At 43.8% G+C, this 13,443-nt stretch overlaps 1 protein-coding gene across 1 annotated transcript in view; it reads left to right on the forward strand.

Moving 5' to 3' along the window:
- LRRK2 (leucine rich repeat kinase 2) overlaps positions 1 to 9,796 on the forward strand; it is an 88,311-nt gene extending 78,515 nt beyond the window's left edge. Inside the window, exons 42-48 of the mRNA XM_070947455.1 lie at positions 824 to 1,017; positions 1,604 to 1,676; positions 2,439 to 2,623; positions 5,292 to 5,444; positions 6,977 to 7,185; positions 7,439 to 7,510; positions 9,329 to 9,796. Coding sequence (XP_070803556.1) covers positions 824 to 1,017; positions 1,604 to 1,676; positions 2,439 to 2,623; positions 5,292 to 5,444; positions 6,977 to 7,185; positions 7,439 to 7,510; positions 9,329 to 9,450 — 1,008 coding nt within the window. The 3' untranslated portion in view covers positions 9,451 to 9,796. The remainder of the gene's footprint in view (positions 1 to 823; positions 1,018 to 1,603; positions 1,677 to 2,438; positions 2,624 to 5,291; positions 5,445 to 6,976; positions 7,186 to 7,438; positions 7,511 to 9,328) is intronic.
- The last annotated feature ends 3,647 nt before the right edge of the window (positions 9,797 to 13,443 follow it).

The following is a 13,443-nucleotide window of genomic DNA, read 5'->3' on the forward strand; positions in this document are numbered from 1 at the left end:
AGTCTTTCCTCTCCCACAGTCTTTCAAGATAGTTCACGATTACCGACCTTTATCAGGCTTGGAAAGTGGCCAGGCCAAGATCTTTCAGACGTTGCAATATTTGGCAAGAATGCAGGAATGAACTAATTGTCTCCTGCAAACTCCACTCCCCTTTCGTTCCTCTTTTATTCCCTCTGGGAGGGGCCATTCATCGTCCACCTGTGGCCTTACTCCCAAGTCGACCCTTGTTCTTTAGCTGTTCCCTTCGTCTGGCAACTCTGCGCATGCGCACATTGGGAACAGGCTCCAGCTGTTCGTCTGCCTCACTAACTCCAAAGGCAGCTGATAACTGTCAGATGGCCCTGGCCCCGTCTCTGCCTCTGATGCAGAGCCCTCATCAGAGCCTTTCTGAGACTCCAGGACTGGCCCATGTTCCTCCCCAACCTTCTCACTGTCCGAATCTGCTGCCAGATCACCTGATGGGCCACAACAGCTGACTGGAGAATTCTGGGAGTTGAAGTCCACCTGTCATAAAGTTGTCAAGCTTAAGAAACACTTCCCTAGATGCTTTAATTCAAGGGTCCCCAAATGCCTGGGCCATGGCCTGGTACTAGGCCGCAGCCTGTTTGTAACCCTAACCCTAACCATCCCCTCTCTCTTTCCCCCCACTACTGTGGTCACCACCAGTCCACAAAACCAGGGGACCTCTGCTTTAATTAACGAAGCCATTGTAGGTCCAAGCACATCGAATGCACGTTAGGATTCATATTTCTTTTCCTTATTTATTTTGATGAATTCGTGGTCCAAAGTTTCCTCTTTTTCTCCCCTCCCTCTCTTCTCACAGGACGTTGACGATATTAGGATATTGTGCTTGGCCTTGGTGACATTTTCTGTGGAGAAGGAGAACTGGGTGATTGCAGGAACCCAGTCAGGATCCCTCTGGGCTTTTCACACCCAAGATGGAGAACGCAAACATCGGTTTCACACAATGTCTGATTCGGTCACCTGCCTTTACTGCAGTCCCTTGTCAAAGCATAAGTACGTGTCGGGCACAAAAGACCGTGTCCTTTTGTGAAGGTCTAAATTAAATTGATTTATTGCTAAAAACTGATGCGTAGGGATCTTCGCAACTAACAGCACCTGGTTAGATAAGGATCACTGGAATTCAAGGTGGGTTGGGCTTAGTTTGCTTGTGGCTACGTAGGAATTCTAGGCTGATGTCTCTTTTGACTCCTCCCCCAGGTTCTACCGCTCCTACACTACGGCTGAATTTAGATTCCATTCCATACTCTACATTGCTTCAAAATGGCCTTAAAAATACAGAAGTATTGATTTTTTTATTAAACGACTCAGTTACTCGTCATGTATTTAGACATTATTGTATGATTGCGCACCACATGATCGGAATTATTGCTGACTTTTGACACAGGGCTAATTGTGGGGCTGTTTTGAGGTTGACATATTTAGTTGTCCTTTTGGTACATGGGCCGGCAATTTCAGCTTTTCTTATCTCCAGGGTTACACGTTTAACCGCACGGCTTCAATGCTGCAAGTCTTTGTTTCATTCAATGCATTTAAGGTATTTAAATTTAATTCATTTGTGCATTTTCTCCTTCAATTTCAGCAAGTACAGGAATGTCTTTTTGGTGGGTACAGCCAATGGACAGCTGGCCATTTTTGAGGACCGGGCAGTCAAGGTACATATTCACTACAGTCTTCCAAGAGATATGTAATTAATGGCAGACATGTTCATAATAAACCCTTCCTTTGCGTTAATATAGAAAGTTTACGCTTTCTTAAATTTTGACAACTAATAGCAGGAAGAGAGAGAACAATAAAATGAAACAGAATTGTATAGATCCATGATGGCGAATCCATGGCATGTGTGCCACAGGTGGCACATGGAGCCATATCTGTGGGCACACAAGCGTTGCCCTAGCTCAGCTCCAGCGCACATGTGTGTACCGGCCAGCTGATTTTCGGGCCTTCCCCACCCCCCGGAGGCCCTCCGGAGGCCGGAAACAGCCTGTTTCCTGACTTCCGATGGGACCGGAAGGCCTGTTTTTCACCCTCCTTAGGCTCCTAGAAAGTCTCTGGAGCCTGGGGAGGGCGGAAAATGGGCCTTCTGGTCCTATGTTTCTGGCCTCTGGAGGGCCTTCGGTGTCCGGGGGAGGCCTATTTGCCCTCCTGGAGGCTGGGGAGGGCGAAAATGTCCCCCACCACAGGGAGCAGGGAGCTGAGTAGGCCACACTCCCATGGCCACACCCACCCAGCAACGGGACAGCGAACCAGTTGCTGAAATTTTTCAATCCTCCCCCCCCACTTCCCGCAACCATGTGTTCAGAATGATACAAGGTCTCCTGCAGGGGCTTGGACTAGAAGACTTTCAAGGATCCTTGCAACTCTATTATTCTATGTTCTGTGTTTATTTTCTTTATTTTCTTGTGTTTTCTCTGCAGGGCAAATGTGCCGCACCCTTAAGGACGATTCTCGTCGGAAGTGACAGCACTCCCCTGATGTGTTTAAGTGAATCAAATTATTCCTCTGACAGAAGTACCATCTGGGGCGGCTGTGGATCCAAAATATTATCGTTGTCCAGTGACTTGTCTACCCACAAACTCATTGAGACCAAGACGAGTCAGCTGTACGTTTGTCCTGCTTATCTTTGACCAGGTTTTTTTTTTTTCCCCTCTCTTCTACCTGCATTCCTAAAAAACGCAATTTAATTTTTATTCACTCTGTCTGGAAAAATCGGCTGCGCAGATGATCTTGTCTGTGTATTTCCCGTAGCACTTTGAGGGTTCCTAAATTTTGTTTTATTGTTTTAATATCCAAAAAACAAGGAAGAGAGAGAGAAAAAATGCCTAGACAAGCTTAGTGATGGTAATTTGGGGCCAACAGTTTGGTCAGGTTGAGAATATATCTGCTGAATATAACTCCGTATTGGTGACAGCAAGGGCATCCGGCCAGTAAACACTCAGCTCTTGTTGTGACCCAGGCCCAAGTAGGTATTATCAGATGCAATCAGTTCTAAACAAATAGATTGTATTAGAACAGCTGAGAATTAACTCATTCTCAGCATAGTCCAAACTAATTCAAAACAAAATTCTTCATAACACAATTCTTCAGCCTTATCACCAACCTTGGTCTACTTTGGCAACCTGCCAAAGTCTTTTCTTGGCAAAAGTTCAGAAGCAGAAGACACCGACAAGAAATAAATGCAGCAAGACAAGAAACAAATCTATCAACGTTGTATTCCGACAAAGAGCCCAAGAGCCATTGCTGGTCTTTTAAGCCTTATAGGAGCGGCCAATCATCTCTTGGCCTTACTCCAGAGTCGTCCTTTTTGCTTTAGTTGCTCTTGCCTTCTGGCAGCTCTTCTCATGCGTGCACTAGGAACAGGCTCCTCCTGTTCCTCTGCCTCTCAGCTGTCAGCCTCTGGAGGCTCCGGAGTCCGCACATCACTCCCAGATGGCTCTGGCCCCATCTCTGCCTCCGACGCAGAGCCCTCATCCGGGCCTTCCCCAGCCTCCAGAGCTGGCCCCTGTTCTTCCTCAGCCTCCTCATTGTCCGACTCCGCTGCCAGCTCCACAGGCTGCTGGTGGACCACAACAGCTCTGTTCAGTTGCCCAGACCACCCCGCAAGGGATTATAGGGTCATTAAAAGGAGATGAGTTCTGTCACTAAGCGATGCGGCTGTCAAATGCAAAGATCATGTGATCACACCAACTTTATTTCGCAGTTAGGTGAATTCCACACAGTCACAAGTCCCAACTCCATGTTTGCCATTTGTAGCTTCCTGCCAGCTTCCCCAATGACTTTGTTTCTCAACGGAGACCACAAATGGCAACTGCCATAATTGTGAGTTGGTTTCCAAGTGCCGGAATTGTGATCGTGTCACCCTGGGGATGCTACGATGGCAACGTCTTCAGCGCCATTGTAGTTTGGAATGAATTGTGGGGAGAATTTCCCTCTCCCCTTTTTTTAATATAAGAAACCTCCTACATTAGGAAAGAAATGCCCCCTTCCGCCCCCCACCCTGGAAGAGAAAAGGCTTTCCTGAAGTAAAACCACTCAAGTGGCCAGCCCCTGTGAATAGATAGTTTCCATTCACCAAGACAAACTATTCAATTCGTAAACAAAATGCCTTCAGCTACAACCGCCAGAGAAGGCTGGAATTGATCCGATTAAAAAGCACAGAGAGAGAGAGAGACAAAAGACACTAAAATCTACATTCCCCACCCATTTCCAAGGACGGGGCAGGACTTCCCAGCCATAATTTAAATTTTTTAAATTTTTTAATTCGTGACTTTATAAATTGGGTGTTTTAATCTGTGTTTCGGCCAAAATATTTAATAATTTTAAGGGATTTTTAATATTTGTATTATCTGTATTTTATCTTGGCTGTTCACCGCCCTGAGTCCTTCGGGAGTAGGGCAGTATAGAAATTTGATTAAATAAATAAATAAATAAATAAATAAATAAATAAATAAATAATGAGAGAGAGATTATGGTATCACCGGATCTGATTTGCTTATCACTGTCAGGTTTCCAAGTAATATACCCATAGCAAACAAAACTCTTGAGGCAGGCAATTTCCTCGAAGAATAGGTTTATTGGAGATGTCATATTGGCACAGGCTGGTGGAAAACCTGACTCTGAATATTTTCACGGTTTCCCACCTAACTAAAAGTTAACATTTGTCACTTTCTCAAAACAATCAGCCACATGATCCAATCAGGATACTGTCCAGTTGCTAGGTGACTCCATTCCCCTCCTTCCAAACACCCGCAGGAATGTCCTTGGTTCCCACGAGAAAGTATTTTGTTTTGGCTAGAACACCCCAACTATCTCTATTCCCCCCCTTCCCCTATCCCTCTTCTCTGATGTGTCAGCACTGAAGTCTCAAAATGGCCTCAGTCAGGGTTGACAATCACCTTAATCAGTTTATGCATTGTAGCCTGTGTTGTAAACACCACAACATCATTTTCTGCAGGGGTGAAATCCAGCAGGTTCTGACAGGTTCTGGAGAACTGGTAGCGGAAATTTTGAGCAGTTCAGAGAACCGGTAGTGGAAATTTTGAGTAGTTCGGAGGACCGGCAAATACCACCTCTGGCTGGCCCCAGAGTGGGGAGGGAATGGGGATTTTGCAATATCCTTTCCCCAGGAGTGGGGAGGGAATGGGGATTTTGCAGTATCCTTCCCCTGCCACGCCCCCCAAGCCACACCACGCCCCCTCAAGCCACGCCCACCGAACCGATTTCACCACTGTTTTTCTGATTTCCTTTTTCTTTTTGTGTGTGTGTCTCAGGTTATGTCACAAGGACTACTGCGATGCCAATATTATTTCTATAGCAGTAGACAAATTTATCTACTTGGCAAAGAAGGACAGCTATTTCATTGAGATTTGGGACAAAAAGACAGAGAAGCTTTGTGAACTAATAGACTGTGTGCATCTACTAAAGTGAGTATCGGATATCCCACAGAGTCCGCAGTATCTCACGAGTGGCTGAGATAATTAGGACAAATAAATTGGTCTGATTTTTTTGAACATCTAGATTCAGTCACATGATAGCATCAACCTCGTGTTCCTCTTTCCGCTACAAATTCAAAATGGACAGTGATTAATATATATATGTATATATATATATATGTATAGGTGCAGGTATATATTTATTTATGTACATAGCATGTATATATATGTGTGCTATGTAGGTATTTGGGTAGATATATACTTTCTCTTGAGAGCAGGCAACAGAATTTCATTTTTCATGTGGGCCACTGCGCTCACAGTAAAAAAATGACAAAGTTACCTTACTTTACCTTACCTTATCATCTTATCTCTCATCTCTCTCATCTCTTATATTATCTTATCTCTCATCTCTCATATCTTATCTGTCATCTCTCTTGTCATCTTATCTCTCTCATCTCTCATGTCTCATATCTTCTTATCATCTTATTTCTCATATCTCTCATCTTATGTCATCTCTCATCTCATCTTTCTTGTATCTTATCTCTCATCTTTCTCTTATATTATCTTTGTTCTGACCTAGGCGTTCCCAAACCACGAAGCAGACTCCTCCTCCTGACAAAAACCCCTTTTTATTAAGTTACTGTGAATTCCTCTCATTCACACTCAGCAAAGTCTTTCAAGGGGGAATTTACAGACAGACCTTATCTGGCTTGGAGAGCTGCCAGGCCGATATCTTCAAAACTTGGCCAGGAGTCTCGGAGAGTCACAAACCAATTAAGTGAACTAATTGTCTCCTGCAAACTCCCCTCCCCTTTCGCTCCTCTTTTATTCCCTCTGGGAGGGGCCATACATTGTCCACTTGTGCCTTTACTCCCAAGTCGACCCTTGTTCTTTAGCTGTTCCCTTTGTCTGGCAACTCTGTTCAAGCGCACACTGGGAACAGGCTCCAGCTGTTCTTCTGTCTCACTGATGTCTGACTCCAAAGGCAGCTGACAACTGTCAGACGGCCCTGGCTCCCTCTCTGCCTCCGACGCAGAGCACTCGTCAGAACCTTCCCCAGACTCCAGGACTGGCCCATGTTCCTCCCCAATCTCCTCACTATCCGAATCTGCTGCCAGCTCTGCTGGCTGCTGGCGGGCCCCAACAATCTCTTCTCTTCTCTTCTCTTCTCTTCTCTTCTCTTCTCTTCTCTTCTCTTCTCTTCTCTTCTCTTCTCTTCTATCTTCTCTTCTCTTCTCTTTTCTTATCATCTTATCTCATCTCATCTCATCTCTCATCTCATCTCTTATCTCTTCTCTCATCTCTTACGTCTTATCTTATCAACTTATCATCTTATTTTATCTCATCTCTCATCTCATCTCATCTCATCTCATCTCTTACCTTCCAAATAGAAGAACGTAATCTGACACAGTTTACCATTTAACTTTCTTATTAGTTTATCAACTAATAAAAAGGAACAAAGGAAAAGAAAAGCATGAAAAATATGACACCGCTTAGACATGACAGGCTCTCCTGTTTTTCAGAGCTGGGGTACCAAAACTGAACACAGAATCAAAACAAAAACTCGCTTACCCGGGACGAGTGAAGAGCATCTGCCTTCAGAAAAATACGGCATTGTGGGTCGGCACCGGAGGAGGCCACCTCTTACTGCTTGACCTGTCCACCCGCCTCCCCATATGGATAATACATGATTTCTGTCGTTCGGTGAGATTCATGATGACAACCCAGCTAGGTAAATAGTGATGCGTATATACCAAAAAAAAACCCTCCACCACTCATGGTTTTAGCATCAAGAAATTTTACTCTGTGTTTGTTTGATTTGTCTGATAAAGCAGGATTTTCCTGAGTTTTCCCCAAAATGGGGGAAAAGAAGACCTGCCAAATCTCGCACCCCACTTTCTGATGCAATGTGTCTGCTTTGACAGGAGAGTTCCTTGAAGAATAAAGGATGGAATTTTAATTGGGTTTTTTTCTTTTGATCCAAGGCGCCCTCAAGAATGTCGTCTTAATCTTGGGTTATAGCCAGGAAGAAGAGAGTGAAGACGGACACATTAAAGGTAAGGATGAGTCGGGCGGGGGTTAATTTGATTTATATGTCGCCCTTCTCTGGAGACTCAGGGCGGCTTACGGTGCGTTAAGCAATAACTTTCATACTTTTGTATATTTTATACAAAGTCAGCTTATGGCCCCCACAATCTGGGTCCTCAATTTACCTACCTTAGAAAGGATGGAAGGCTGAGTCAACCTTGAGCCTGGCGAGATTCGAACTTACTTTAATTGCAGACAGCTGGTGTTAAATTACAGTGCTTCTGTCTGTTGAGCTAAACCAACAGACAGGTTCTTCATCTGTTTCCATTTTGCAGCGGGCCACAATACTAGCTCTGGCAAGACGATCCGTAGGATGTGGTTAAAAAAAAAGAAGACTTTAGTCATAATCACGGCTGCTGTAGGAATAAAAATCCAACTGGTTCAGTTCCAAGCCGGGAGGAATGCGCTGAAAAATAAAATGGAGGCTGATTGGAAAGATCAGTAGAGCAGAAACAGCATGTAGTTCTGGGACAGCTGACAAATTAGTATACAGTTTACATCAGGGGTGTCAAACTCGATTTCATCGAGGGCTGCATCAGGGTTGTGTTTGACCTCGGAAGGCTGGGGTGCTGGTGGGCATGGCCAGGGGTGGGCATGGACATGGTGTGACATAGGACTTGTATTAGGGGCACCTGTGGTGGCCAAGTGCTAAGGCAGGACTTCCCTGAGACCTTCCCTCATTCGCATTATAACCTACATTCCTTCCTTCCTTCCTTCCTTCCTTCCTTCCTTCCTTCCTTCCTTCCTTCCTTCCTTCCTTCCTTCCTTCCTTCCTTCCTTCTCCCTTCCCCTCTTTCTTTATTTTTCCTGCCTTGCTGTCTTCCCATCTTTCCTTTTTATTTTTATTTTTATTTTCCTTTGTCTTTCCTCTTTCCCTTTCTCCTTTCCTGTCCCTTTGTTAGAAATTCTGTTTATATAAAGCACCACAGAGAGCAAACAAAGCACAATCACCATGTGCTTTACTGCTCAACTATTTGAGCTGTAACAAGAATCAGGAAATTCTATTTATAGCAAAAGAGCATAGAGCATATACCATAGATCTGTGATGGTGAACCTATGGCACGTATGTCACAGGTGGCACGCATAGCCATATCGGTGGGCATGTGAGCTCAGCTCCGGCACACGCCAGCTGATTTTTGGGCATTCTGGACCTACCAGAAGAAACAGATTGTTTCCTACCTCCGGAGGACCTCAGGGGGTGATGGGGAAGGCCCGTTTTTCTTTCTCCCCAGCCTCCAGAGCCTTTCTAGGAGTCTGGGAAGGGTGAAAACGGCCCTCCCCACCCCACCCCCAGAGGCCCTCCAGAGGCCAGAAACAGCCCGTTTGCCAACTTCCGGTCAACCAGAAGCCTCCAGGGGGTGGGGAAAGCCGCTTTCATCCTCTCCAGACTCCTAGAAAGGCTCTGGAGGGTGGGGAGAGCAAGAAACGGGCCTACCATGCCATCGTGTGCCGGGAGAGGGAGTGGGGTTGCACACGCAGGCGCAAGGCACATAGAATTATGGGTGTGGGCATGCACGCGCCCCCGCCCCACTCCTGGAATGCAATGGCAAAGCGTTTAGCCATCACTGCCATAGATCCAAACTTGTAAATGCTGCCATCTACTGGCTGAATACTACTGTAGTTGTTGCATAGAAATACATTCCAACAATGAATTCCAACAGTATTTATAGCTCCTGGGCTACCTCTCTATTTTGGCTCCTGTTTTTTAAAAAGACAGCGAATGCAAGAACTGACAAATATGCTCACCATTTTTTGTGCTGATTATTTTTAAATGATTTTCTTCACAGGGATACGTTCTTCTGTGTCTATCTGGGATGTGAACCTGTCCCACGAAGTGCAAAACCTGAGGAAACATATTGTGATGAGGCAAGCGCTAGCAGAGAAAATGAAGCATTTTTCGTTGGATTAACTTGAAGGAATTCACTAGGTTTACACGAGACCATTGAAGTTAGTTTCGTCGAAGAAGGACGGGGTGAAATACTCGTGAAATGCAACATTACCACTTCGTTTCTTTTAAAGTGAAACAAAAATATTAATTACACAGCAGTGTTTAATATTCCACACGAAAAGGATAAAAGTGTGGCAGCACAAAAATTTATTTCTTCTGGTTTCAGATGCCATTCGGTTTAAATTAATTCTCTTTTGCTACTTTTCCTCCTCTTATTTATATCTTTCCGTAGGTATAATTCAATACGATTTAACTGTTTTAAGTACACGAATCAAAATACAGAAGCTATTTAAATACCAGGAAATTAAAGGCATTGTAAATATAATTTTTGATAACACCAACTCACCCTTGGGCATTTTTCAAAATAATTTGGATGAAATGCTTCGAGCTTCATGTTTTTCTCTGGGTTTGTGTTCAGCTCACATTTTTTCCCCCCCCAAGCTTCTGTCCAAGGTGCTACTGCTGCTTTAAGGATTTAACTTATTAAATTTAAAGTGACCTTTAAAAAAAGTTTACACAAATGCCAAGATTTTCTCAGGTTTTGGATGGAAGCCAGAAAAAAGGAAGACTTTTAATGAATTACAGGGAACTGCTGTGCTCGCAGGAGATCTGTGAACATTTCAAAATCAGATGAAGTGTTAATTATCACTTTATACTGCATTGGTAAGACGCATTGAATGCTGCATCCAGTTCTGGTCACCGCAATACGAAAAAGATGCTGAGACTTTAGAAAGAGTGCAGAGAAGAGCAACAAAGACGATTAGGGGTCTGGAGGCCAAATTGTGCAATGAACGATTGAGGGAATTGGATATGTCTAGTCTAACGAAGAGAAGGACTAGGGGTGACATGATAGCAGTCCTCCAATATTTGAGGGGCTGCCACAAAGAAGAGGGAGTCAAGCTATTCTCCAAAGCATCTCAAGGTAGCACAAGAAGCAATGGATGGAAACTCATCAAGGAGAGAGGCAACCTTGAATTAAGGAGAAATTTCCTAGCAGTGAGAACAATGAAACAGAGGAACGAATTGTCTCCAGAAGTTGTACTCCATCACTGGAGGTTTTCAGGAGCAATCTGGAAAGCCATTTGTCCAGAATGATACAGGGTCTCCTGTTTGAGCAGGGGGCTGGACTAGAAGACCTCCAAGGTCCCCTCCAACTCTGTTTTTCTGATTCCTTCCTAACAGTTTTCACAATGGGGAGGACAAATAGGTTCGCAGTTACTGTTACTCAGATGTGAATTTTCACATCTGAATGTTGCATTTTGCATCCAGCGATAAAGAGAGGATTCTCTATCAATATATTGACTTTGGTATTATCCAGTCGTTTATAACCAATGTGCAAAACTTGGCTGTGTTATTTTTTTCCCTAAATATACCGTGTTTCCCCAAAAATAAGTCCCAGCTTTATATTAATAATTTGCTCCAAAAGACGCATTAGGGCTTATTTTCTGGTTAGGTCTTATTTTGGGGAAAATACGAGCCGAGCATTTGGAGGCCCTGGTTTGGTGAGAGGCCATTAGTTGAATCTATAACTCAATGCCAGAGAAAATTCCCTATTAAGAAAAGGGAAGCAAATTGAGGCCTTAAACAGAGCCCTTTTACTTTAATTAAGGCTTCTGGATGCAGACACTATAAAGACCTGCACAGTAGTTAGGCCTCAGAAGCCACGAGGAGCACCCAAAATGGCGGCCGCAATGACTCAGCTTTTTCAAAATGGCGGCCGCCAGTAATAAAGGGGCAAGGGAAGCCCGAGACCAAAAGGTTTTGTTACTTTACCCCTCAGGAGCTCCGAATTCACCACTGGAGAAGTGGAGCGTGTGGGGGGATTCCCCAGGAACGCTTATTTTGGGGGTAGGGTTTATGAGCATCCTGAAAAATCATGCTAGGACTTATTTTCCGGTTGGGTCTTATTTTCGGGGAAACAGGGTATTGTAGACCTTTCCACGTTTTGTGAAAGCAACTAAGATTCAGTTACTAACAACTTGAATCTTGGTGGCATGTTACAAGCACGGGGATATTCTTTTCTGATTTACGCTGCTGGGAAGCCTTTTTTGAAGCCCGAAGCTTCTGGAATCAGAGATTGCTTTTTCCCTGAAACAAATTGAAATTATCAGGAAGAGGAAAGAAAAATGTAAAAGTGCCAACTTCTTTTAGTGCCACAGCTGGAAGAATAAAGTCTGCTCACAAGATATTCTAGACATTTTAAATCCCCATCTGGAAATACGAAAAAAAGAACTTTTTTTAAATAATGAGTCTGTGGTTGCAGATTCATCGCTGTGACACTCTCGGGAAAGAGTGTCATAAATGTTTTGTGTATATGCAAAAATGTAATTAAAAAATGTAATTTAAATTACAAAAAATGTAATTTAAAAATTTAAATGTATATCTTAAAACGTAACCAGCATTTCTGTATCTTAAAGCGAAGCAATTCGTTCTGTATATTATTTGGGATCTAATCTGTGCGGTTAACAGAGTTTTATTTGCGATTATTTCAAATCAAATAAAATATTTTCATACCGATTCCAGCTTGTCAGTAATTCAGTTCACTGTGATAAAAACATAACGCCTGGATATCTCAACTCTCCCAATAATATATTGGTAGAGATTAATAAGATTACCGTATTTTTTGGAGTATAAGACGCACCGGAGTATAAGATGCACCTACCTTTTTTGGTGAGGAAAAGAAGAAAAAGAAATCTCCCTCTGCCTCTGAGCAATTTTGCCTCCTTACAGCAAACAGCCTGCTTTACTTTCATTTTCGTTTTCAGCATAGCTTGATTAGCACAAGGAAAAAAAAAATCTGCTCCAGCAATTTACCTCCTTGCAGCAAGCAGTAGAGCCCTGCACAAAACAGCTGAGAGCAAAACAGCTGGGAGTCGGGAGGCCGACCTAATCAACTTGTGCTAATTAGGCTGTGCTGAAGCTGAAAGGAGCTGTTTTTTCTTGTTTGCTTGCAAGGAGGTAACTGCTGGGAGGCAGAGGCCAAAGGGTGAGGGCCAGTGGGTGGGCGGGACTACATTCGGTGTATAAGACGCACCTAAATTTTCACCCCCTTTTAGGGGGGAAAAAGGTGCGTCTTATACTCCAAAAAATACGGTAAATGGAAAAGACTAAAAGATTAATATATAATATAACTCTCCCAACATTTATAAGCTGTCACTGTTTTCTAATAGAAAAGCAGACTATTTGATGTGGCTCCAGAAGGAGAGGGAATATTAAAATAATTCGGATGGATGCAGTTACTGGTTTTGGTTCTGAAAGCAAGAGCTTTTCTGTGCTTCAGAAAAAATCCAGTGGTTTTTCTAAAATTTAAAATCCTGGGAGAAAACAATACCCAAACGTTATAAACTAGGTGGGAGAGAGAAATGTAGTCCTCTCTGAATCTTCAGTGGGTTCACTTGGATTTGGAGATATTTTGTACGACGAGAGACAACTTATTCTTTTAAAGATAATTCAGTAAGTCCCAAAGGTGCTTTTTCAGGAGGCAACTGGATTCCTTGTTTTTTCTTTTGAAGATGTTTCGCTTCTCATCCAAGAAGCTTCTTCAGCTCTGACCGGATGGTGGGGAATGGAAGGATTTATGTTCCTTGCCGACAGCTGGTCACTTGCATCCTTTTAGAGGGTCGTTGAGGCCACTTGGAGGTTTCTCTGTGTCCTCAGGGTCACCTGAGTGGTGCAAATGGTTCCTGTTGTTAGTTGTGAAGTCGTGTCCGACCCATCGCAACCAATGGACAACGTTCCTCCAGGCCTTCCTGTCCTCTACCATCCCCTGGAGACCATTGAAGCTCAGGCCGACTGCTTCAGTGACTCCATCCAGGCACCTCGTTCTCTGTCGTCCCCTTCTTCTTTTGCCCTCAATCTTTCCCAGCATCAGGCCACTTCTCCAGTGAGTCCTTCCTTCTCATTAGGTGGCCAAAGTATTTGAGTTTCATCCTCAGGATCTGGCCTTCTAAAGAG

Source organism: Pituophis catenifer, unplaced genomic scaffold (genome assembly GCF_029215685.1).
Source record: "Pituophis catenifer annectens isolate HBS135680 unplaced genomic scaffold, rPitCat1.0.hap2 SCAF_7, whole genome shotgun sequence".
Lineage (NCBI taxonomy): Eukaryota > Metazoa > Chordata > Lepidosauria > Squamata > Colubridae > Pituophis > Pituophis catenifer.